Consider the following 25,549-nt stretch of genomic DNA (forward strand, 5'->3'; position numbering starts at 1 on the left):
TCCCCTAGGAATTCGCCACCTCAACTCGTTTCCCCGAATCCTCATCCTCACACAATGTATCCACACCTAAAACGAGGCCAAAAGCAAAGACCAAATCGAAACCACTGCACATTGAGGCAACTTCCAACTCTTGGAGAATTTAATTGCATTCTCTGGGCGAGATCGGTGGGCGGAGTAGCGATCAGGGGGCGTGGCAAAGAGCACATATGTTCACACATTTCGACGAAGAGAAGGCGCCACTCGTTCGTGTGACATTTTTGTGACATTTTGAATGGAGAATTTGTTATTTCCACCCGATACACAGCACTTTAAAGAGGTCAGCTATGTGTTACCACGAACAAAAAAGCAAAAGTTCCCCACGTAAATCGCTTCCTTATCGTTCTGTTTTCCCCTCTGCCTCGGTAACCCAAAATCCCCATTCGAGGACCCCGCCCTGGTGTCCTACTTATGCAACCGATGCTTTCCCAAAATTTCAGAAACAAGTGGTGGCCCCAGGCTAAGGGCCTGACCGATGATTTCGATGAACGACCGATCGATGGATCGATTGGCTTTCCCTCCATTCGGGTACCTATATATTTGCATTGGCCCGGAGATAAAAAAAAAAAAAAAACGAACATTTGTTTTAACGATAATGCGCTCCCGCCCCTGCGCTCTTTCAACGTTTCCACGTTTTATGACAGCGGCCACGCAATTAGTGCTTGCCATTTATGGCTCACACTCTCAAGCTGAAAAAGCTGGGAAAATCTGGGAAAGCCTCAAAGAAACCGTTACGCAATCTACGAGATAAAGCCCAGAATTTATGCCTTAGCCGCTAATCACAGGTTGCGCGCAATGACGCCGCGCTCTTCAGTCACTAACTATATGGAATGGATCATGTGCTAAGTGATCGTCATTATCCCGGCTAAGCCATCTGGATTCTGTGACAAGTGCAGGTAATTGAGTATCGCCCCAGGGGAGGAGCACACAGTACTCCGCGCTGATAGCTCTGGACTCGGACTCCGAATCGGTTTGGGGAAAGAGGAAAGTCCAAGAACGAGTGAGAGATGGGGCGATAACTTGCAGCAGGTTTATGTTCTTGCGCGTCGAGAATCGCGATGGGGACAGCCTGCCAATGTGAAAGTAAACGTGGACTGCTGCTGAAGTGCATAAGTGGATGCCAGTGATTTTTAAGAGGAATTCAAATGGGGCAAAAGTGCTGTAAACTATTTAGTGCTCTTTCTTTCCCTAAGTGCCTAAGTGTCGGAAATATTAAAATAATTATTTTTTATGTTTTCAACTACAAATACTCACAATGGAATAGCTATAATTCCAATAATTACAAATAACTACCACTTAGATTTCGTCCGCTCTTCAAGAATATCGAAGAATACCGGAGAATGGGACAAGCCAATGCGACACGTTTAAGTGCAAAAGTCGGCTGATGGATTGATGTGGCTTCACGTGTGTCAGCGGCAAAGGCGGCACCACCGAAACCACAAGATACGAACTAACACAGCTCCACCACACACTCAAGTGCAGATACAAATACTCAGATACGAGTGCAACGAGAACTGCGAGTTGGGGCGAATGTTCTGTGGGTGAGTCACCACCCAGTTCGAAACTAGTCATACCCTGGACTGCTCCTGCCCCTCCCTCAGCCGCCCATTACCTCCCCTTCTAAACGTCACCCTCTCTGAATGAGCACGAAATTGTTAAAACCACATCGAAGAAAACAGCAAGGAATACACAGAAAGATAGAAATAAACGCAATGATAACTCGAACTTAAGCGATCAAGTGTATTATTCACTTTCTGCTTACGAATAAAATTGATGTTGCTGTGATCTTAAATATTTTTCAACTATTTATTATCCATAGAAGTATGTATGAGTATTTTATCTATTTTTTTATTATTTATATGTAATTTAATTATTTTTTTTAAGTGCACATGAACAAGAAGAAAACGAAGGAAAGAGCATACGAATGCAAGTAAATGGGAGGAGTTAGGGGGCTTTCAGCAGGGGGTGTGGTGGGGGGTGCGTCCCTGAAAAATATCGATTTCGCTTGGCTTATGGACTTTGGGCTGCCGCTTCCTCTTCCTCTTCTCAGTTTCTCAATTCCTCAGTTTCTCAGTGTGTTGGTTTTTGTTTTGCTTGTCGCCTGCTAAGAAGGCATTCACCTCATTTCCCTCGGTGGTCAGAAAAATGCAGAAAAAAAAAAAAAAAAAGAAAAAAGTGGTCAGAGGATCATTGCATAATGTCCGCTTTTGTACGAGTGTGCGTGCGGAGAAGACTTATCTTCCCTCTGTTTTTGAATGTTTTTAAACGAAAGAGCTAACCTAAATGAATGGCATGCCACTTTTCAACAATTGCAGATTTTCCCTTTAAAAGTGGCATCCAAAATAGGCGCTTTAAAAATATTGTTTCGAATTTAATAAAATAGTACTAACACATATAATTTTAAAGTCACAAATCAGCAACTCGAAACCAAAAGAGTATGTTAAGCACCAGTTTGAATACTTCCCCTGTTTTCCGTTTAACTTTCTTTTCTTGCATGGGACCAGTAAAATCATTATTTCCCTGCTAATTTATGATCGCATCTGATTGTTGCATTTGATCCCTGGGCTGAGATTCGCAGATCGCATTACATGCGAAGTAGTTTCTTTTTGTTTACTGGCCCAAGTAATTTCTGAGCTAACAAACGAAAACTGCCAAAAATCGGTGATAAATTGTGCGCCGCCTTTCAGCTTCGTAAGTTCTTTTCTTGGTTCTTTTTTTTCTGGTTTTGTAGGTTCCCTTGCTTATCGCCAGAGTGTTTCCTTAATGAGTTTTGGCGCTGTTCTCTTTTTTCTTCATCGCAATTGGCCAACTGTAAATTAATGTCACCGAAATGGCAGCCAAACCAATTTGCCGGCGGGGAGGAAAACCGCATGGAGGGAGGGAGGGAAAACAAGCGACAAGACCGGGCCAAAACCGCTTGTCGAGCCTCTGACGGATTTCATGCCCCTGCCTTCCGATCGCCCCGCGTGTCAATTCGTCAATTGTCAACATTTGTCAGTCCTAATAAGTTTGGCAAATGCTTAGCAAAATCTCAATTTATGCTCATGTTTCTGTGGGGTCTGCGAATGGGAATGGGAAATGGAGGTTAAGTGGAGGTTTACTGCTTCGGTTTCAGTTGGGTTGGGCCTTGGGACCGGACCCATGGGGAGAGTTATGCCCGCCTTGGGTTACTTGGGGAAAATTATGAGCAAACATTTTGATAAAGTCCAAAAAGGTTGCAAACTAGGCAACTTGTTATTTAATAGTCATAAAACAAATTTTATTAGCTATCCCAGAGTCCTAACTCTCTTACGAAACAAAACATTTGCTTAGTCGAGTGGAAACTACTTTTCAGGCGGCTAATTGAAATGAGTCTAGAGATCGCTAAATTAGCCAGTAACTACACTTCATTCTACATTCTGTAATAGACTTAAAAGACCTTTCCTAGCCCTCCCACTCAACCAATCTTCTCGTTTCTCGTCGCTCCCATTACGGCCCATCAGCAATTTTCAATTTACTTTTCAGCCAAATCGAACCAGACAAGCACTGAAAGCTGGCCATTATCTCGGCTTAGCACTATCCCAGCTAGGCCAAAAGCACGGCTCTTGACCAAAACAAGATGGACTGCCTCATTTGGTGGATTTATGGACTGCGAATGGACCGAAGACTCATTGTCCTGCCCTGGGGCTCCTCGAGCGCCATGAAATATGAACGTGGAACCGAGGGACAGGTGACCAGACGGCCAAGGCAGCTCGGATAGACACCCCTTCCTAGAGCCACATTCGCACGTCTGTGCAATTTGCGGCATGCAGCAAACTTTCACATGGCCGCGCAGGCAAATTAACAAGCCCCAAAATAAAAGTATAAATAAATCCACTCCACAATGTGCCCCAGTAAGAGAAACACCCACCAAGTGCGGCTCCAACCAAAATTAAGTCTCCTGCAGAAATTCAAATGAAAGTGAAGTGAAGAATTGATGGACACCGTGTTACCTTTCCCAGTACGCAGTACCCACTACCGTGACTGCTCATGTGTGTGGCTGTGTTGGTGTGTGGGTGTGTGGGCGTGGCCATTCCAATCTACACACACTCCTGCACACACATGACAAATGCCTCGGAAGGCAAAACTAAAGAGCTCGCCAATTTAATTTATGAGCCTAGCGATCTCCTTGCGATGACTATCGGCCGACGAAGCGTAACGCCTTCCTGAAATCCGGCGGCGGGTCCAAAGCGGTTAACGGTGAAGAGGGTCCGACTAATGCGATTAGTTAGAGGTGGGTGGGCAGTTTAGAGCAGCTTATAACATAAAGCAGGTTATCATATCATATTATGGGTATCATATTATAATATCACCAATTTATATTTACATTCAATAGCTTGAAATATACCCATTTGTTCTCTTCGTGTCACGCGACCATCTCCAAACTGTAGCACATTTATCGAACGCTCAACAAGCGCGATTTCCGATGAGCACCCTCTCCACACATGAGGGGGAGAAAGGAAAGTCAAAACTGGGTGGGAGGAAATGGGAGTGTGAGCTGGGGAGGATCGGATCAGATCGAAGGAGGTGGCTGGCACCCGTTTGGGGAGCAGGCAAAGGCAAAGGATCGCTGGTTCATTTCGTTATCCGCCATCCGATTTGCTTAATTGCATAAATTTTTATTTGCCATGGCCGATCAGGCATTGCGATATGCAAATCGGGATCTCCGCTGGTCCACGGTAAAATCGCGAGAGGAGAGAGATGATGGACGAGGCGGGGCGGAGTGGAGTGGAGTGGAAAAGCCGCGCATTAAATCACAAAAACTGAAAATGGTAGCAAGGAAAACCGACCGTCGACTAGCAACGACTTTCGCTTGAGCCGCTCTAAGAAAATAAACGAAAATTCTTCAGTTGACAGCCAGCAAAAAATGCAAAATCAAAGAGATCTTCGGGTGTGCTCAAAAGCCTGTGTGCTTGTGTGTGGGAATTTCGGAAATTTTCCGACCACATTTTCTTCCTCTTGCAAAGGTCAGTGTGGGACTTTTACTTTTCTCATTTGGTGGCGGCCTTTCCGAGCGGTTTTCTCTGCTCATTTGTTGCCCGCGGTGTTTGGCGTCGGTTTCGGTTCACAGGTTTCAGGGGTTATTAATTGTTCCCCGGGTAATTAAGAGCACCGGCAGAAAGTGCATTTGGATGTAAACATTTGGTCAGTCAATCACTCTAAGAGCTATTTCATTGATACCCATATATTCGAAGGCGTTAAAATGATCATAAATACAAAGCGAACATAGACCATTACGAAACGATAAGTGGTATGGCGGACCTGAGGTGCATTTTCCGTTTACCACTCATTACAAGATTTTATTTTCCAAGCAGCATCTTCCGAAATCTCTATCTTTTATTAAAACTATAAAACTCTTCCCGATTTTAGCCTAACCATAAATCACCATCTCACATTGAACTTTGCGCTACGATCCCCGATTATGGTGATTCCATTCCATCCACACACAATTTGGTTTAATTTCAGGCCCCATCACATGCATTCCAGCTGAGAACTTTGACAGCAATTCTTACAGACCCTTCCCCCCCGGCTCCTTGATCACTCCCCTCCGCCGACATGATGAAAATTCCGTGCTGTCAAAAAGGGAAATTGCTGTAAATCAAATCCTTGACTTGGAGAATGGCAACAGGGCAAAGGAAGATCGACCCCCGACAATTCGCTAGTGTTTCCATTGCATGTCGCACATGTTTCGAGCACTATTTATAACACCAAATCCCATTCCCCTGGAGAACCCCCGCCATCAACTCTTCGCTTATCGCACTGTGCTTCATTAAAGTCGGAGAATCGAAGAAGCGAAGCGGAGAAGACGGCACAAGAGTGCACAATTAAATCTGGCGGAGAAGAAAGATCTACAAGTTACTCTGCCACTTCCAAAGCTGATAATAAAAATTCCTCGCGCTCTTCATCATTTCGAGGCGCTTCTTCCTTCATGCGGTCTATTCATAGAGTTGTTTTCTAGTCATGATGGAATGGCTTCGGTTCGTATTTATAGCTACGCAGCGCAGTTGCAGCGCGCCTTTGAAATGTATCTTCATCTGGCGGATGCATCCCAGCATCTTAGCGGCCGTGCCTAATTCAAGAATCAGCGAGATGCAAGGGAAATACCGAAAATAGCTAGACTCCAAATTGTTGATCTGGACTTGGCACCAATTCAGAATGCTTCGCGTACATTGCAGATACTTTTGCGACTGTAGCATTCCTCTAAAGGTAATCACCTCAATTATAAGGTGGTCATTTGTATCTCTCACTTATAAATGCTTCTAAAGACGTTTTGAACCCGCAAATCATTCCTAAATACAGACTCTTGAACTTATTAAAAGATTTGAATACCAAGTTTTTAGTCTGAAATTCCACTTTATAATCGTTTTATAGCTTAATGACTTGAAGTTGTAGAGATCCTAAACCACTTGGTAAATAAGTCACCACCCCGAGACACACCTCTTCTTATTCTCCATCGAGAAACGCTGAAAAATGCGAAACTATTTAAACAACAACATGCGAACCGGTTCCCAATGAATTTGCTGAATTAATTTGGTGTGTTTGTCTACCGAATTCAAGGTTAATTTCAAACGCAAAATAATCAAAGCTGATACCAACAAATTAGCCTTCCGAATAATACAAAGATCTTCGTTCGCCGCTGGAAAAAATGGAAATTAATTAGCGACTGGCTGGTGGATTGACTTCAGCAGCTGACACAGTGGCCAAATGAGATTTTCGTTTACAGATAGTTTGACATAATTTGTGGGCGTTCCTTTCCCACCCGCCCCCGCCCCTTCCAGAAAAAACATGCAACAAACAGTTGCATGTTCGTGTGCGTCAAAAGAAGCTGAGGAGAAAAACACAAACTCGATGCGGAAATGCAGATAAAAAACCAAAGAGCCGGGTAAAATTGAGAGAAAAACCTTTGGAAAATTAATGAGCTGCAAACAATGCGGACATCGTTAGAGGTAAAGATTTATTCGGGAAAATTAATAGGAGAAGGGAGAAGACGACGGAGGGAGGTCAATATTTGGACGCAGAAAATACAGAAAAAAGGAAAAGTTGCGGGACAGGGGTAAATTCTCACCTCAAGCTGATCAACAAAGTGAATAGCCCCTGCTGATTCAGATGATTCACGTCGATCAGATGCACATTCATTTATCGAATCCAATCAAAACAAAATCAAACAGGTGCGGAATACAACATATAGTTTAGGTTTGCGATTGAATTCCCCCAAAGCATGCCTTCAAAATCTATTTACGTGGCCACAAGAAACTATTTCTCAATGTGAAAAACCAAACCAAGGCAACAGCTAAAGCAAAAAATAACAAAAATTACCAGGTAAACGATTCGCTTTTCATTTTACACCTTCCAGAAAACACAGCCATCAACGGCACCTCCCCCTTGACCCTCCTCCTTTAACCCTTCATTTTCCGCTGGCTGTAAACAAATCAAAAGGAGGTCAATCCATATTGGCGGAATAAGTGGAACAAACAACAATATACAAGAGAACTCCAGTTCTTTGGAGATGAAATGTTTACGGAACTTCGACAGGCGCTTGCGAAATCCGAAAGCAAAGTGAGCTCACTTAGGGATAATCAAATGAAGAGCTCTCTGAAAGATTTCCGCCATAAATTGTGCAATTTCTTTGTGGAAAAGTCTGTTTTGCGCGGGGAACGTTGCGGAATGAATTCGAGCATATATACGAAACTGTTAATTAAAAGGGGTTTGGGGTGGGGAATTCCAGATGAGATGATCTCATCTGTAAAAGTTGCTCAGCGAAGCAAGTGAATCAATGATTGGGAATGCTGTAATTAAACTGGCGAGGAAGAATGAAGACTAACATCGCTTGTATCGGGTGGAAATTTAAAGTCGGGTGGTGAACATCAGTATAACAGTCAGTGTATAACAGTATAACACCTTCAAAATGCAGGGGATGAATTCCGAGAAGGGTGTGCATGGGTAAGCATCAGAAATGAGGGCGAATAATGCAAGATAAATAACGAAAGCGTGCCACCGAAGTTATATCAAAAGTGGATGTGAATAAAATGTCAGTTACAAAATTGTAATATTTGGTTTTAGAGTAATTTGTACCTAGTATTAAGTACACTATTTGTTTAACACTGCTTTCCCATAACTTGTTACTATTATGAAGAAAAGAACCCCAAATGATCATAAATTCATGCGTGCTTTTGAAGTTTCCTACCCAAATTAGTTCCAAAATGAGAAAACAATGCTCAATGAGTGTAGAGATGATCAGGCAAAAAGTTTGTATGTCTAGTTACTTTATTTTTAGAGAACAAGAGTTGAAAGAATTTTCCTGACCTTAATTTGGCTTACAAAAAATGTAAAGAACACAGTTAGAGGAAAGTGGAATTACACACAATTGTGTTAATCGAACTCGAACATTAGGAGATTAGATATTGACAATCATTCTTTGGGATTGATTGTCCGTTTCCTTTATGAATTCAATAATTTTCAACTTCCTTCTGGATGATTTGTGTATTTATTTCTTCAATACTTTCTCGTCATTTGAGTTTGGGAGTGTGGGAGCGATTTAGGCCTTATTTTTGAGTCTTCGGCTAGGCAATTTGGCTCCAAAGTGACCTAAACCGACCCACTGCTAATGAGCCATTAACACGCTTATCTCGGAGGAGGAAGAAACATGGCTTAAAGACCGACAAGACCTGGCCAAAATTGGCCACGCACATGAGATGGGATTTTGACATATTGGGACTTCAGGTCTTTGGCCCAAAGAGACTCGGCACGTGAGCGTTAAAGCCAAAACACTTTGGGGTTAAGCTGGGGAAAATGAAAATGAAAGAGCAGGCGGCGCGCGAGTGGAAAATAATATGAATTTCCTCAATTAGATTTCCCAGTCGCTGACCCCAACCCAGGCACGATGTACTGGAAAGTCGAAGGAAACCCGGGGGAAAGACGAATGCAAATTGCATTAGGACGCGCGTTTAATCTGCTCCAAGGCATCGCCTTAACCCCGCCCCGAGGAAAATGGGGAAACTCACGAGAGGGGAGGGTGGGAAATCTAGGAAGAGGGCACCAGTAAAATGTTGCAGTAAACGATTTTCCATTTCCCGCTGGGTCAGCGGGTCATCGAGTAGGCGAGCGGGAAAACGCGAGATGAATGCAATATGGAAATCAATAAATAAAAACAGCATTTTCATTCAAGTGCTCGACGAGGAAATGGTTGTGGGAAAAGGCCAGAGAAAACCACGTTCAAGTGTCGCCTCTGAAAATGGGAAATCTCTCTTCGATGCGATGTAAATAAACAACAAGAGTGCGACATCATTTGTTTATAGAAATGAAATGGAATTTAAAGTGCGAAGTAGGGAAATACTTAACAAAACAAGCATCCAGAAATTGAGTTCTTTGATTTTCGACCAACCCTACTTGTATTTTCCTATTGGATTTTTAAGCGTTTAAGAGTACATTTTGTTACAGAATATAAAAGTTAAAAGCTAATTAACGAGTAAATTCTTTCTCCTGATTCATGAAATGCTTTTCTTGTCCACATATCAATCCACTTCGCACTTTATCGATGTCAAAAAACGATTGATAAATAAAAATCAACCCACGCATTTTAATAAAAACAACAACACTTCAAATGCACAGTTACACATACATAACTAAAAGTGAAGAGCGTGGAAAGCCGAAAGAGAAGAAGAGCGAGAGAGAGCAAATATTATCGCAGTTATTACGAAATCGCAATCGAAACATAACGGTAGTTATAGATAGGAAAAGCACCAATACAATAAGCGAATATGGCTGATAGAGGAAGAGGGGAAGAAGTGGGTGGTTGAAAAAGAAACAAGCGATCGCTATCTCTTTCTCGCTCTCATACTTGCTGACTGCACAATTTGCAGTTAAAAGAAAGAAGCAGAACGGCCAGAGAAGAAAGACAAAGCATAAGAGTAACTGGCCAAGAAGAAGAAGAAAAGAACAAGAAGTCGAGAACAAAATAGAAGAGAGCACACACACACACATTCATACGTACCCATAGAAAACAGAAAGGCAAAAAAAATGTTTTATTTTTGGTACACTTTTATCCATTTTCAATAGCAATTAATAAGGTTCTTTAGTAGAAACAATTAAACTTACTTGCTTTCTTTTGGCAGCCACGCATGCGTCGAATGGGAATTTATGCTCTGCAGATTCCAATTGGAATTTGTACCCCGGCTGCAAAAACAGTTTTTTTTTCTCTTTTGCTTTATTTCCACACTGCACACATACACATATGCAGCGGCACATACACATAAGTGCACGCACTGCAGTCGATTTTTGTTTTTTGCATTAAAACATTATTTTATTATGCCACTCGTTACTGTTTGCCACCAATTTGCGTATTTTGTACATCAAATTTTATTTTACTTTTCGTAGCCTTTTATATTATTTTCCTAATCTGCACATGCACTTTTTAACGACGCCAACATACACATTTGCACACGCACACACATGGCGAGGATGAGAGAGGAGAAAGAGAGCAAGACACCGTTTCCGTTGCTTCCTTTTCGCTTATTCCTCTTTAGCCGCTTCTTTTCGATTCTGGCACTTTTAGCCCCAAGTTGCTGGCAATTCACTTTGCGTACGAGCACTAACAATTAAAACGACCAAGACGCGAAGAACACGATGGAAAAGCGAACATATAAACAAAAATCAAAGTTGGCTTCAATGCAGCCTTAGGCAGGTGTGTTTTTACACGCTCATCGCGCAATTAAATTAGAACGCTGCGGATTTACTTAGTTCACTTTAGTCTGCCCAATGCGCGCCGCAAACCTCGGAGCCGCAAATTATAAACACGACTGTCTTCGATTTAACGGGCTGGCCTATCGGTTCTATCGATAGTGCGAGCTGGAGTGTGACCATTTCTTGGTAAGTACAAAATCGTGGAAAGTAAACTAGTGATACTATCGAGCTTGTCACATAATCATCTAAGGAAGATCAATAAAAATCTGGTGTCTCACTAAAACCAAAATGTTCATCAGAGCTAGAAAAATATAACTTACGCACATTAAGATGCCAACTTAAAAAAGCAATTTTCTCAAGACTCGTTAACAGATAAGCTGGACCTCCGCCTGAACAGGGCCTAATGCAAGTATACTCGATAAATAGATTTCATCGATAACCATTTGGTATATACCAGTAAATTCTTTGTTTTGGTTTTCATTCAGAACTTTGTGAAAATTGACTTAAATTTCTTAGTCTGCCTAAGGTTCTTTTGATTGAAAATAACTTTCTTAAGAGCAGTGCAGAATGTCGCACCGCCACCAGGACATTCCCATCCGCCCACGCTACGGTTATGTGGCCGAGGAGAGTGGCCCTGTGGAAGGAGCAGCCAGGAGTTCCGGATCCGGAGCCACGCCCGCCTCCTCCTACACGGAAATTCCGTTCCTGGCCCAGTATCCGGGAGCGGTGCCGGAGCACGTGCTCCAGGATCTGACGCCCACGGCCACTGGCCATGCTGCGATACCCGGAAGCGCAAAGACAAGACCCAACGGCGAGAACTACCTCAACCTGGATTCCGGCGAGGATCCAGACGACGAAGACGATCCCTTGAAGGAGGAGGACAACAGCAACTCGAATAGCAATTCCAAGGGCAGTTCCGGCGACATCGAGAGGCCCAGACTGAAGGCAGAGAGCAGTGAGTTCTTGGTATCTATCCTGAGTTTCTGATTAGAATCATCTTCCTTCTTGTAGCTGTGCCCTACGAGCTGGAGGGCGAAACCAGTGACTCAGACGGAATGCGCCACTTTGTGGCCCACGACCTAGAGGCCAAGTTGCGCGAGCGAGTGACTGCCTCGTCCTACTCCTCGGAGCACACCACGCCCCTGAGCTCCATGGGTCCCATTGGAGCCACTTCCGGCAACGGTCTGCTCACGCGGCGGTTCCTGCAGTCGCGCAACATTCCCGAAGTGGACGGCAGCGTCTTGAGCGACATCGAACTGGAGGCCCAGTACTTGGCCAGCTCAGTGGACAATCTGATGGAGAACCTGGGCAACCTGCTGCACTCGATCTCCTCCATAACGGCCGACAACGTGGAGGTCCACCGCAGCGCCGTCAACAAGCTGACGGACACCTTGGACGCGAACATCAAGTGCCAGTACCAATTGCTGGCCAAGGCGGAGGAAATCACCAAGTCGATGAAACCCACAGAGCAGCTGGGTCAGCGCATGTAAGTGGGTCAATTCAAGGCAGATCCCTTAAGTGTAATGGTCTTTCTCTTCCGCAGAAGGCAAATCAAGCGGCTGGTGGACATGTTGGACAGCACCATGTAAAATATGGCTAAGCTATCCTGTGATCAACCAATCAAAAAGATGTTGTGTTTCTAGTCATTCCGTAAATACATATAATCAGTGTTATAAAATCCATATGGAAAGATACCTTTCGCCTAGTAAATTGTACTTATTCTAGCAGTTCCTCCAAAAATCCGCCTCCTTGGCTCACAGCTTCTCCACCTTGGCCTTGATGATCCTTAGGGGATCCACGGGGCGGTCGTTCTTGTCGGTCTCCACCATGCCGATCCGCTTGACCACCTCCATGCCCGTGTAGACCCTGCCGAAGATCGTGTGCTTGCCATCCAGCCACTGCGTGGGCGCCAGCGTGATGAAGAACTGGGACCCGTTGGTGTCCGGTCCGGAGTTGGCCATCGAGAGGATGCCCGCGCCCGTGTGCCTCAGGTCGCCGTGCAGCTCGTCCCCGAACTCCGATCCGTAGATGGAGGCTCCTCCGCGGCCAGTGCCCGTGGGATCGCCGCCCTGGATCATGAAGTCCCTGATGATCCGGTGGAACACCACGTTGTTGTAGTAGCCCCTTCTCGAGAGCTCGGCGAAGTTGCGGCAGGTGTTGGGCGCGTGTTTCCAGTACAGCTCCACGGTGATTTCTCCCATGCTGCGGGACACAAATGCCACAAATAAAGTGATAAACAAATGCTCAGTCTTCAGTTTCGGCGATTTTCGAGCAAGTACTGTAGCATACAAGCTCCAGACTCACCTCGTTTCCAGGGTCACGAAGTGCGGCTGCCAGGCCTTGTCGGGAATGCCACCCGCATTGTTGGGATCGCTTAGGGACAGCATAACTATATTTATTGTTAAATTAGCAAGACTTCAGTAAAATTGTTAAAACCGGCGGAGTCAGAGTGACCAGCTTAAGCGAACTGACTATATGCCGCTTGGCAACCCTGAGCTTCTACGGAATACTTCTGGTATATTTTAGACTCCCATTGGTATTTTTTAGGGTTTGTGTGAGCACACGCAAGAGTATTTTTCAATTAGTTCCATTTCAAAATTCGACGAAAAAATCGTGGAAAATATTTAGCGGACGGAATTTTTCGTCGGGCTCGCGAGAAAAGAGACAGTTAATAAGAGTGTTGCGTATGCGTGAGTGAGACAACGCGAAAAGTTAGAGAGGATCGGAATCATGGCGAGTGTTTTTTTATAATCAAATTTCCACAGCACTTTCCACGTATAATCGTTAATGAAGCAAAAAGTAAGCAAAATATGAAAAGAAAAGCCTGCAAGTGTGTGTGTGTGTTTGGGAGCGTGTTTTTTTTTGTTGCTGTGTTGTGTTTGCAGAGCGCAAAGAAGAGGAAGCAGAGCTAAGAGAGAAGAGAAACTCTCGAAAATGAATTGAAAACGATGAACTCAAAGTAGCGCACTAGTATGGTGCTTGTGTGAGTGTGTGTGTGCCTGTTGTGTGTGTGTGGGAGAGAGAGGGAGCGAACAACAAAGAGCGTATCAACATTCAATTGCATTTTTAACTTGTTTTCGCCATGGAATTGTTGCTTTTCTCGCGTTTTTCGATTGCCTTTTGTTAGCAACAATTAGTTTACAGGGTGCTCCGTGTAGCGGATTTTCTCTTTCTCCCCTGGGGGCGGTTTCCACATGGGAAAACTCAATGTTTCCATTGTTCTTCTCGAATGCGGGTGCTGGTATCGCCCTCTCTCTCGCTCGTTAATTAAGGATTTTTGTGTTTGAATTCCCTAGCTTAGGCGACTGAATCCACAATCGCAAACAATAAGCCCGCAATCGGCTTGGTTTTCATTTAATCAGCAGTTGCGGTCAAACCCATAGAATATACATGGTTTTTGGCCTCTTTTCTATTTTCATTGATATTTGAGCCTTTAAGAGAGAAAAAAGTCTAAGAGAATTGCTAAAATTTGTTTGCACTTTATTTGTTTATAAAGGTCTTACAATTTAAAATAATAACTTCATATATTGTCTGGAATGCCCTGGAACAAAATAAGTCTCAGTAGGTTGAAAAATTTGTCCACTTTTGGGACTTTTATCCCCTTCCCTCGGGCAATTTTTATTGTTTGGGATTTATTGCCAACTCTTTTGGCATTTATCAAAACAAAAGAGGAACGATGCTGGCAGGCGGAAATGGAAATAACTGCCTTATCCCTTCTCTCCTTATCTTTCTCTTCTCTCCTCTCTTTCTCTCTTCTGTCCATCGTTTATCCTCCTGTGACGCTGCGTCATCATAATCAGCGTTTGTCGATTCATCAAAGATACCGCCGCCGGTTGCTCTCTCCACTCTCTCTCTCTCTCTTTTTCTCCATTCAAGGATACCGAAAGAGAGAGACCGAGAGAGTGCCCCTTCTCCTTCACACTGCCCCATGGGTTTCCTATGTAAATCATTTAAAGGGAAATTGTTGCACAACTTTAACGAGTCGTTGGCGGGGGGAGGGGTGAGGCTAACTGCTTGTGGGTTTTCCCGGCGTAACCCTCCCCCTTCCCATCTTCCAACCCGCCCACTTTGGCAGCTGTCAATTAGAGCTTACGGGGAGAAAAAATGAAAACCCGAAGCTTCCATATGTTAGCTGTCCCTCCCACAGGTCTCCGCCCCAACAGCTGTTGGAAAATGAGATTAGGTGGTGGTGGGGGGTAAGTGGAGACCCAGCTTTATTGGCCTGTAATTGATGCCCAGGCTGCCAACCATATTGCTGATTGAATTGTGGCGTTGTCGCTGCAGAAAAGAAGAAGGGCTGAGGACTGAGGACTGCTGACGTCGCTACCGAAAGCAGAACCCCTCCAAGCAGCAACTAAGCGAGTCTTCTGCAAGGATCCCCCGGGGACACAGACTTGTCGAACTCGCATCCTGCTGGGCTAAATAAACCCCGAAAGTCCATTCCAAAGGCCACCGTCCACTACAATGTTGCTTAAGTACCGTAATTATGACCAAAAAATGTAATATTACGTTTAAGGTTTAACTTCTCTTTACTTTCTACAAGAAAATGTCATGAATCGAATTCTTTGAAGCGCTGGCTTATTTACATAAGAGTGCTAGGAATTTTATCAATTAAGTGTACCTTTTGTTGGGTTGCGCTTTTCAAGTCTAGGTTTTCCCAAGAATTGTCCTCCATTCCTTATTTTCTGCATGCTGGAAGCCATATGCTTTCTTTTGATCCTTTGCAGGGAAAGAACCCCTGGTACCTTCCACCCATGAAACTATAGCAGCTACTTTGGCTCGGCTAAAAATGTGTTCAATCCACGCAGCCATTTCCATCTTGTTCTATATGTGTGTAATTAAGTCTGCCCACGACGCAAGTTTTCCTATGCGCCTCTTTTTACCCGGCGGCTGCCCAACTAAACCACTTTGGCCCATTCGCACATCGCAACCCCCTCTCCTCGACCCACCTCAACGAAAAACTAAAAAAGTATTTCGCAAGGTGCCCCTTTGCCGGTTCTTGGCCTCCCTTTGCGCTTTCTCCGCCCCTTTCTTCTGCTTTCTGCTGCCGACGCAAATCCTTACGTGTCAAATGGAGCCCCTCACACTTTTGGATGGCGCCCGAACAGGGACATCCACGTAAGCAATCAAGCCCTGAGTTGGCTATCCGACGAAGGAATACCCCTTACTGGGATTATTCATACTCGACCATATATTTATAAAGATAAGACCAGTTTAGTGACAGTACTACATATATAAAATGGTAATTGAAAATCCCTATACAGTTACGTTGAGGTCTATGCAGAGGATACCCAGGATATTGCAGGGTAGCAAATGAAGGAAAAACCAAAACAACAACCACAGCGAACGTAAGCAAAAATAATTTCGCGATTCGTCCCCCGGGCAGAGCCCTAAAAGTCCCGGATTGAGCGGGGAGTAGGGAGAAAGGGGCGGCAGGAAGTGGGCAGTGGAAGAGCGGAGACCGGGCTTGCGCAGGCGCCTGGAAGAATCCGAAGCGGAGAAGAGCGGCGAGTGGCCCGCTCTCTTTTTTCGGCTCTGTGGCAACAAAGTTTCGGTGCCTCAATTCTTCGATTCAGAGTCTCCACAAACGGCTTCGCGAGCGGACGTTGCAGCCACAGAAGACACAGCCACGGCCGTCGAGAGGAAGTGGCAGCTACAGAAAGCCAAGATATATATCTGCATATACATATGAGTGGCGAAGCTGCTGCGAAAAAGGTGCAAAACAAATTAAGATGCATAAATAAACACCGGACTCGCTGGCAGGTGTTTGTGAACTCAGCTTGTGTGTGTGTGTGTGTGTGTGTGTATGTGTGTGAGTGCGGTGCTGTGCGGTGAAATATTACGAAAGAAAACCTTTTATGTTTTGCAATTTCCCCGCAAACAAATCAACGAGCATAAATATTAATTTTGGCTACACCCAAAATGAGATGATGGACAATAACGGCGGCAAGAAGAAGCGCTGCCTGAAACTTGTTTTAGCCCGGTTTCGGATTTCTCCGTCTTCCTCTTCTCTTCTCGCCGACGTCGTTAACTAAGAGCCGTCGTATTAGACGTTAGTTAGAGAGTGCGTGTAAATTGTTGAAAGGATATTGTGTTCCCCAAAGCGCCATCTCAAATATGTATATTCACTGTTCATCTCTCTAATGAAAGCTGTGAATTTATCAAGTTACTAATCGACTTACTGGGTTGGGACATTTTGGGGATAATTACCATTAAAACCTTTTGAGTAGGTAGCTACGTAGCTTTCGATTTTACATTAGGCAAGGTATCCGCAGGATCCATTTACTCGCCAGCTGCAGAACGAAAATCCATTCAGCGGCACTGTCTCTCCCTTTTTCACTCGCTGAGCAATCCATTAATAACTTTGGAACCGGCTTGTGTTTGCTTTAATTTGTTGTTGTTTTCTGTGGATTTGTTTTTCGGGTTTGGCAACGAAAGTTGCCAATTAGGTTTAATTTTAGGGGGCTTCGTAGAATTTTCAGCAAAGTGCGTAGAAAAGGGTTTCGTGGTGTGTATCCGTGAGGGCCGAAAGTGCGCCAGTGTGCGTGTTGTTTGTGTGTGGGGCCAAGTGCGTAATCTCCCAAATGTTTTTATTATTGTTTGTTTTTTTCGTTCTTTTGTGGTTCTCATTTTTCGACACCCGAAATGTGTTTGCCTTGTTTTTATAGTTTGTTCTCTTTCACGCCGCTTTTTGCGTGGTTTAAAAGCGGAATCAAGTAAAAAACCAAAGCAACAGTGGAGCCTGGATAAGAATGTTCTGCGTGCAACAAACTTATTAGCTACCAAGTGGCTGTACAAAACATTCCAAGGCATTACTAAATTTCATAAAGTAAAATAAAGTTTTTTAGCTCACTAGTCAGTCTCCACTGTCAATATTTGTAAATAATAATGAGTGTCTGTGTTTTTGGACAACACACTTGAATGGAAAGTTTCAAAAGCGAATTAAAATAAAAACGTATGAGTGCGGGGCAGGTGTGCGAGTGTGGTGATATGATATTTTTGGTACGTGATTTTATTCGACCATACTAATGGCTATTGTGTTCTCCCTCTACTTGCAGATTCTCTTTTAATTTGGCATAAATCGTATTTGTCTTGAAAAAAGCATATTCTTGTAAATATATCCTCTTCGTAAAATATTTTACTTAAAAGCCTTAAAATATTGAATTCACTTGAAATTTCAAACGGTGTCACTCGAAATTCGCCAGCGACTCGCCACGTTTTGTACAAACATAGTTTGTAAACATAAGTTTGTAAGCAGCCGGAAAAAGGCGAACGGAACCCAAAACCCCAATGCAAGCCAACTGAGTGCAAGGGAGACAGCCGACCACGTCGAGCGGGATAGCATGCGCCAATGAAAACGTCCTACCACCCAAAAGCGTCCGATTTCGTTGACTACGCCGTTGCCGGGGGCGGGGGATCCGGATTCTGTCCGGGATTAGGAGCGGGACTTTCAGTCAGGGCGACGTCCTTCTACGGCGATCAAACGGTAACGGCAACTGCGGACGGGACGCGTCACCAGGAACAACAACAACAGCAGCGTATCCTACGGCAACCTGCAACATCCACATCGACTACATCGGCAGCTGCAGCAGCAACCAGCAAGCGAAAACGTCAAACAGGTGAGTTTGATATCGATAACATGTGAATTCGATATGTTATGTTATGTAGGGAATTTTCAGTGTAAATCGGAATGGGATAAATGGAAGTTATCGGATCAGGTATCACCTGCAGCAGCCACACGAATGAATCATGGGTAATTTGCCTGCTGTTCATTTCATTTCGTCCGGTTGATTGCCCCTTCCCGTGGTAATAGCACTCATCGATTATTGTGACAATCGCTTGATTTGCTTGAGTTATCGTTATCACACACGCGCCGTGGGCAAATGCGCCCTGTTGTTTAGTAATACTAGGCGCAATATTTATTATTATTGGTTGCCGTGCCATATTTCTGCCTCTTCTGTTCACTCTTATCGCCCGATTTCCTCCGCGCCTTCCCTTTTTATTGTTGATTATCACAATAGACGCCATGGCAACTTTTTTTTTGTCGGTCGGGAAAGAGAGAGGAGAGCAAGGAAGCGATAATTCGCATGGTGGTTTGTCGCCGTTTTGTATTTTTTGGGTTTGTGGACATTCTCAGACTTTGTTCAGTGCTTCGGATGATATCTTTGGATTTTCCACGCTATCCGCGATTACGCTTGCATGCTCGAACATGTCTGTCTTGGCGCTTGAAGAAGATTCCCTTCCATAATCCCTTTAAAATTTGTGATGATGTTTTCGCTGCTCGACTGCCTGGCTTCATTCACATTATCTGCTCTGTGAATAGTATGAGTTATTGTTTGATATCTCACAAGGTCCCCCCTTTTCCCCGAGCTCATTGAAAATTCCAGCGGACGCAATTACCACCCCACTTGTCTCCCAATCTAAGTTTTCGCTTTTGAGCTGCTCCGCCTCTTTGCTCGACTGTATTTTCAGTGTTTCCTTCGCTTTATTTATTTTTCGCTTATTGCGACTTATAAAAATATTCCAGTTGTTGTTTGCGCTCCCCATTCGCCAGTTTGCCAGTTTGCCAGTTCGCTTGTTGTCGTCATCAGAGTGGCTGGAATTTGTTGTATTATTTTCTTTTTCGGTAATTTTTCCCCCATATTTTTTGCTGTTCTCTTCTGCGAAATGTTTATCTTGTTTTGTTTGGCTGGCCACTAATCGAGATAATACTTTTATTTTTACTTGTTTTTTTTTTTTATTTTTGATACGAGAATACGATTCTTTTATTTCTGGTCTTGGTCCGACTATCTCGAAAATGTACGTATAGCCAAAAATATTCGTTTTTGCGATATGAACATGTTGATTTTGTGTGTTATTAATTTCTGACAAATATAGTTTTGGGTGGATAATTGTTTCATCTAATTCTAATGCCTTGAAGCATTCAAAGTTTGTACGTCTTGCCTATCAAGTAGGTGAAAATGTCGTAGATTTGAGTTCAGCTTTCTTCTCGTGTCTTTTCATTCTGCCCTAATTAACTTCTCGCTCAGCATTCTCGACTTCATCTGCGGTTTTCCACATACACATTTCTTGTTTTTTCTCTGCCTGTCGATCAGCGGCATCAAAAAGTTTCCGCTTACTTTGTTGCCTTTTCATTACTGATAGCCAGCTGTACATATACTTTCGCCCATAAATCTCTGCCGGTTGCTAATAATTTCAGCCGACTGTGAGCCCTAACCCCGCAGAAGATTTCGCCACGGATCACGTTGGTTTTGAGTGGGTGAAAGGAGCTTAGGCAGCTGTGCACCCAGCCCAGTCTTCCTCGGGTCCAGGTCTCCTATGTCCCCCGTTTCGCCTCTTCTCTATAACCCGCTTTACCCCTTTCTACGTCTGCCTGTGTAGACGTTCTTTTTCTTTGCAATTTCACCCGGCTCAATTTCACAGATACACACCAACACATGCCCATAACCGGTGCGCCTTGTCTGCTCTCCTACGCTCTCCTGCATTGGATTTTATGCGGGGTATCTCTGCTTTCTGCTCGAGGATGTTACAGCTATGAAATCGTTATTCGTTTATTTGACAATCGATTTATCCCTTATCTGATTGATAAGTGAGAATGGTACATTCTATTGTAATGAAGATTTAGTATGGAAAATAAAAATCTTGAAGAAAAACCTTTTCACAAGGGTATTTAAGAAAACTTGTCATTTAATCTTTGCCAACTGGTCTTATCTGATCCCCTTTTTCTTATTTTGGGCATCTTTTATAACGAGAATCTTTCACTTTGCCTCGTTGTTTCTGCAGCCTGACACCGTTATTCTATACTCTAGAGATGGCATCGTGAGTGTGTGTGATGAGTCAATGTGGGGTAATCACAATTAAACAATATTCGTTTATGGAAAACCAGATGCACCCGGTTCTCGAAGTTACCTGGATTGTGCTGAGACCTCACTGGAAACAGGTTCCACCGTCTGGGTTCCCGAAAACAAACAGGTTCCACATGTCGAACGTGTACAAAATGGATTCCCAAAGGGAAATTGGTACACGCGTGCATCTCTCATTAAAACTCAGACAGCTCCCTATTCTCCGCCCGCCTTTCTTCTCCTCCTCCTCCTCCTACTTTTTTCTGGGCCCCTTTCTCCGCTTCTCTAGCTACTTGCTACTGGGTTATGTGATACATTAATGGCGTCTGTGTGTGCGTGCCTCTCGGTGTTCCCTTTTGCGACACAGAAAATAAATTCAAAAACAACGAAGGTTTCTTCAAAGGCATTCTACCAAGCCCACGCACAACAGAAGCCCCAGAGAGCGAAAGAGAGGGGAATACGGTGGTGAGCGAGACGGGAAACGGGAGGGCAAGCTCACATGTCAATCAGTCCCTTTCTGACACGTTCTACGTTGTTTCTGCTGACGAGAGGAGTTCAATTTAGTTTTAAATAAATATTTCATATTTTTCCCAGCTTCACAGCTTTGATGATTTTCTTAAAATCCATTAGAGCTTAAAAACTAACCTGTGCTTGTATGTAGATAGTGACAATTACCTATTTGATCTATTCAGTAAATTTTGTATTTGTTGTGTATTTATTTTGTGATTTTAAATTACCCTTTAAATTCCTAATACTGATACATGTTTTTAAATTAAGCCAAATGCTTAGCAATTTCCAATGATATTATTGTTGATTTGGTTGTTATTTTTGGCCCGACCGAAAATATATTTGGCTGCTCGGTTGACATGTGAGGAAAAGACGAGAAGCAGACCCAAAGACACATGCGGACGAGAAATGTAAATGAAATTTCCATGCAAGACATCACGTAGGCTCAAAGTGCAGAGACAACGAAAACAGAAAGACGGGTAAACAAAATTCAGATTTGGTTTCGGAATGGTTAAATGAGCCAACGACACCGACCCGCTGCAAATTCATGAATATACTCGTATTCATGGCTCTCTGGGGTGAATATCTTACGGACTGAAGGATCCTACGATCGATAGGGCGATATCCGCACAATCAATGGCAGAAACGAAATCGTTTTTCACAACTCAAAACTCGGGAAGGTCAAACTGGGGTTGGGTGGGTACTTAAAGGGTCCGCCACTCAGGGAAACTGGTGAAAATGACAGCTGTCCGTGATGACTGTATGTATCTGCCAGATGCACAGACACTTAGATACTCAGCTCAAGTCGACTATGGCAAACATTTCAATTAACCAAAACGCAAGGCAGCAGTAAAAACGAGGGGCCAGATACTAGATACAGTGGATAAAAGAGGACAGGCACCAAATTATCTTTATGATGTGTATTTATTTTGCTTAGCTTTTCCCTCAATTATTTCTGACATGCCACCAAATTTGACTTCTGGTGTTGTCATACGTGGTCTGTATATTGGCTAATATATGGTGGATGGGGTCAGCTAGTCGAGGCCGAATGGATGGTATTTTCCCAGATGTATGAAAACTAGTTTAAAATCCATATCAGTTTGTCAATACCTCAACTGAAATTCCAGTACAATTCCTTCCAATTCAATACCCAAACTGTAATTTCATTACAATCCCCACACTATTTCATTATTAGACACTAAGTTAACTGATAATTGCCATATTTTAATTACATATTCATTCTCTTCCGTTGCAGGTAAGCCAAAATATCCATTTGATGATCCCCACGAAGTGAGTTTCAATTTGATGTATTCGAATATGATTATTCCCGGGGAGATCTGAACTTTGTGTACTGTTGCTGAGGCTGTTTTCGTTCATGGTTGGTGGTGGATGGCTTTCAGCCGTCTCTTTCTCCTCATGGATGTACATACATTGATTTCATCTCAGTTTCGGTTGTTTTTCGTTGATTTTTGAGCCTGGGTCTCGGTGCTCCGAAAGATCTTCGTCGAGCGGAGCAGCAACTCTGAGATATCGGACCAGTTTCTTCAGTCTGAGAACTTGTTTCGCGTGTCTGTAGACGTTCATTGCGCATACAGTTGGCAGTTTTAATTGAGTTTGCAGTCCCCGAAAAACAAGTGAGAATTATGGGGATGTGTGAGTCGACTAAAGGACACCCTGTACGTGCAGGAGAAATCATTCATTTGGATATGAGAAAGATTGCAAAATATAGATAGCTTTAGTATAATGTTTCTGGACAATTAATACCATGGGTAACAATTTAAATGTTTAATGAAAGAGACACTCTAATTTGTCATTAAGCGCCACGTCCTTCGGTTCTCATCTCTCTTCTTCTCTGGTGGAGTCTCCGCTCTTTAGTTTGGAGCTTTGGGGAACGGCGACAAATGGAGGTCAACATAAAAATGCTAAAAAAAAACTTAAACAAGAAAAAACAATAAACGCGCTAAGAAGCAGTTTAAAGTAAATTCGCCAACACAAGTTGGTTTAAAAGCTTAACTTCCCTCGTACAGCTGCGGACATTATGATGAAGAACGGGTTGGGCTATAGAAATGCCTAAAAGAGTTATCTTTGAGTAATATGCCTCAGATATTTTCGAATCCATGCTACGAATACTGATGCATACATGTGTGTTAATATCTATAGATTTTTTGCTTAACCCATTTACTGCTATTGTGTTGACCCCCGGTGTGTATCCCCTTTAAACTGTAGAGCGGTAAGCCTTGAGGTTGCTGCCATTGTAGAGCGGGCTGTCAATGTCTGCGTCACTTGTTTTATTGCCCGTCTGTTGTCGTCTGTGCTCGCTGTGTATCTGTGCGTGTGACAATGCAGGGCCTTTTACTCGAATTGTATTCCACAACGTTCCAGCATACGCTGAGACCCGAGGTACAGATACATTTACAGTTGCAGATACAGATACAAATACGTTCGTCGTCTATGGAAATTGAGACTAAATTGGGTTAACAAGTGTTAATGGACAGAGATCTGGCACCTCCCTGCCGCTCCCACTGTTATTTAAACGAAAAACTGCATCAACACGGGAAAAGGGAGCAGGAATCAGCGGCGAACGAAAAGATACATTGGGCACTGTGGGAATGAGCGCCGAAATGATGTTGGGTGCCCCAAAGTACAGTAAGCTCCAGTGACAGGCATCTAATAATGTGGAAATTATACTCCAATTTGGAAATAAAATATTTAGGAACTTGACAAGATCAAATGGAATTTATTAGCCAGGTATTGAATAAAATTTTAAATTAACTCGCCGTATCAATGTCTCTCGCATTTAGCTTTCAATTTCCATTTCGATCAATCAATTTTAATGAAATTTCTCAGAACTTTTTGGCAGCGCCACATGCCGGCTCTTATTTTAGCACCCGCCTCGAAACACCTTTCGAAAACCACCGCCCACCACCCACTTACACGCAAATTTACATTGCGACGGATTACGAAAGGCAAAGAGCAGGTAAACAGATTAGAAGGGAATTGGCAAAGAATGGGATGAATGAAAGTAGCATTAAAAGTAAATACAGTGAAAGCTCCTTTTGAGTGCCAGATTCGGTTCTAGTAATTTTCGAATCTGTTCCTCGACTTTAAATTCACGCTAGAGAATTTCGTTTAAAATATCTAAAAATGTGTTCAGCCAGTTGCTGCAACTGTAACAGCAAATTGAATAATATCGAAGCTGCTTAAGCCAAGGATTTAAACAGGTGGTGAGGGGGAGGTGTTCTCAAGGGGCGGTGCTGAATGGGCGATAGGTGCGAGGAAAAGCAGAACTAAATGCAGAGAACACCGGGCACAGAAATAGAATTCTCGGACTTACACAACCAGCTCAACGAAGGTGGGATATACATACACTTAGTTGTAGCGGTCGGGTGGTGGCATTAATTGGTGGGTGGCACCGGGCGGTCGTCTTTGCCTCCGTCACAACACATTAAACGCAATTATAGAAAGTCAATTGAAGAGCAACAAGAACGGCGGGAAAGGCAACAAACTGTGCGCGGGCGTTGAAAGGCTGCACAGAAAAAGCCGACAGCAACGTCAAAAGCGACTTGGTTTACACACAAACAGAGGAGCTCGGATACATTTTCATCATGGGTTGGCAGGAGAGAGCAAAGCCACCGCAACACGTGCCTCTATTTGCCTGTTTTGACCAGATTGGGTCGTTTCCCAATTACACTGTGAGAACTTCATTCAACTCTATACTCTATTTGAGATTTTATATATGATTTAGTAACTGTATCTATCAGATACATTTTTTAATGCAATCTCTTCTATTACTATTTTTGAAGCATTAAGTAGTTGTATCGTTATTTTCCAGTACTTTAGAGTTTTTCTTTCAGTGTGCATTTCATGCAGACCCCACAGATTTCCCTCTGCTTCTCATCGCATTTTGCTAATTCCATTTTGCATGCTGGGACGCCCTGCAGAGAAGTTTCTATTAAAATCCTTTCCTCGCTGTGGGAATAGATAAACCAAGTGAGTGGTGCGGGGTGGGAAAAGCGGGTAAAGGAGGAAAGTGGAAATGCGAGAAATCTATGAAAATTCAAATAGTGCCTACAGGAATACTTGCGGAGAAAACTGTGGCAGGCGAATGGGACATTTGCTGGCTGAGCTTTCACCTCACAGATTTTGCTCCATATGCCGGAGATACATTTTTCGGTCTCAGCTCACCACCGCCAGATTCTCTTCTCGGGGGCTCACTGTAGCCGGTTTTCATGCCTTAATTTGCTAAGTCTGTCGGCTTAGCAGCTAAAATCCAGAAATTGCTCCACCACCCCTTGTTTTTTTACTGCTTTTCCTAGGTTTTTTTGATTCACTTGTCGAAGTATCTGGCCGTAGTTTACCTGTTATTATTGTCATTTTCGCTTTCTACAGGTGTGTAGATGTTTGTTGTTGCTGCGGGGCTGAAATCGTATGACTAATGGGAGATTTTACTGTGTTGCTGTTTGCTA

General features: G+C 43.5%; 4 protein-coding genes across 5 annotated transcripts in view; 2 read left to right on the forward strand and 2 right to left on the reverse strand.

Annotated features, from left to right (window-relative positions):
• Nucleotides 1–10,848, reverse strand: part of LOC6610186 — a 104,726-nt gene extending 93,878 nt beyond the window's left edge. For both annotated transcript variants that reach the window (XM_032719311.1, XM_002034758.2), the window contains exon 1: nucleotides 10,150–10,848. The gene's annotated coding sequence lies outside the window, so the exon portion shown is untranslated. The remainder of the gene's footprint in view (nucleotides 1–10,149) is intronic.
• Nucleotides 10,849–11,186: 338 nt separating this feature from the next.
• Nucleotides 11,187–12,416, forward strand: LOC6610189 (BLOC-1-related complex subunit 6). The gene is made up of 3 exons (XM_002034761.2): nucleotides 11,187–11,689; nucleotides 11,746–12,220; nucleotides 12,278–12,416. Exons 1-3 carry the CDS (start codon nucleotides 11,302–11,304, stop codon nucleotides 12,321–12,323), a joined length of 909 nt encoding a protein of 302 aa, XP_002034797.1. The 5' UTR covers nucleotides 11,187–11,301; the 3' UTR covers nucleotides 12,324–12,416.
• On the reverse strand, nucleotides 12,371–13,194 carry LOC6610190 (peptidyl-prolyl cis-trans isomerase-like 1). Its single transcript, XM_002034762.2, has 2 exons — nucleotides 13,039–13,194; nucleotides 12,371–12,936 (listed from the first exon to the last, which is right to left on the reverse strand). The coding sequence occupies exons 1-2, from the start codon at nucleotides 13,119–13,121 to the stop codon at nucleotides 12,489–12,491; spliced, it is 531 nt and encodes a 176-aa protein (XP_002034798.1). The 5' UTR covers nucleotides 13,122–13,194; the 3' UTR covers nucleotides 12,371–12,488.
• Nucleotides 13,195–13,331: 137 nt separating this feature from the next.
• LOC6610191 (homeodomain-interacting protein kinase 2) overlaps nucleotides 13,332–25,549 on the forward strand; it is a 34,305-nt gene continuing 22,087 nt past the window's right edge. Inside the window, exons 1-2 of the mRNA XM_032719172.1 lie at nucleotides 13,332–13,533; nucleotides 17,793–18,353. Coding sequence (XP_032575063.1) covers nucleotides 18,086–18,353 — 268 coding nt within the window. The 5' untranslated portion in view covers nucleotides 13,332–13,533; nucleotides 17,793–18,085. The remainder of the gene's footprint in view (nucleotides 13,534–17,792; nucleotides 18,354–25,549) is intronic.

Source organism: Drosophila sechellia, chromosome 3L, assembly GCF_004382195.2.
Source record: "Drosophila sechellia strain sech25 chromosome 3L, ASM438219v1, whole genome shotgun sequence".
Classification (NCBI taxonomy): Eukaryota; Metazoa; Arthropoda; class Insecta; order Diptera; family Drosophilidae; genus Drosophila; species Drosophila sechellia.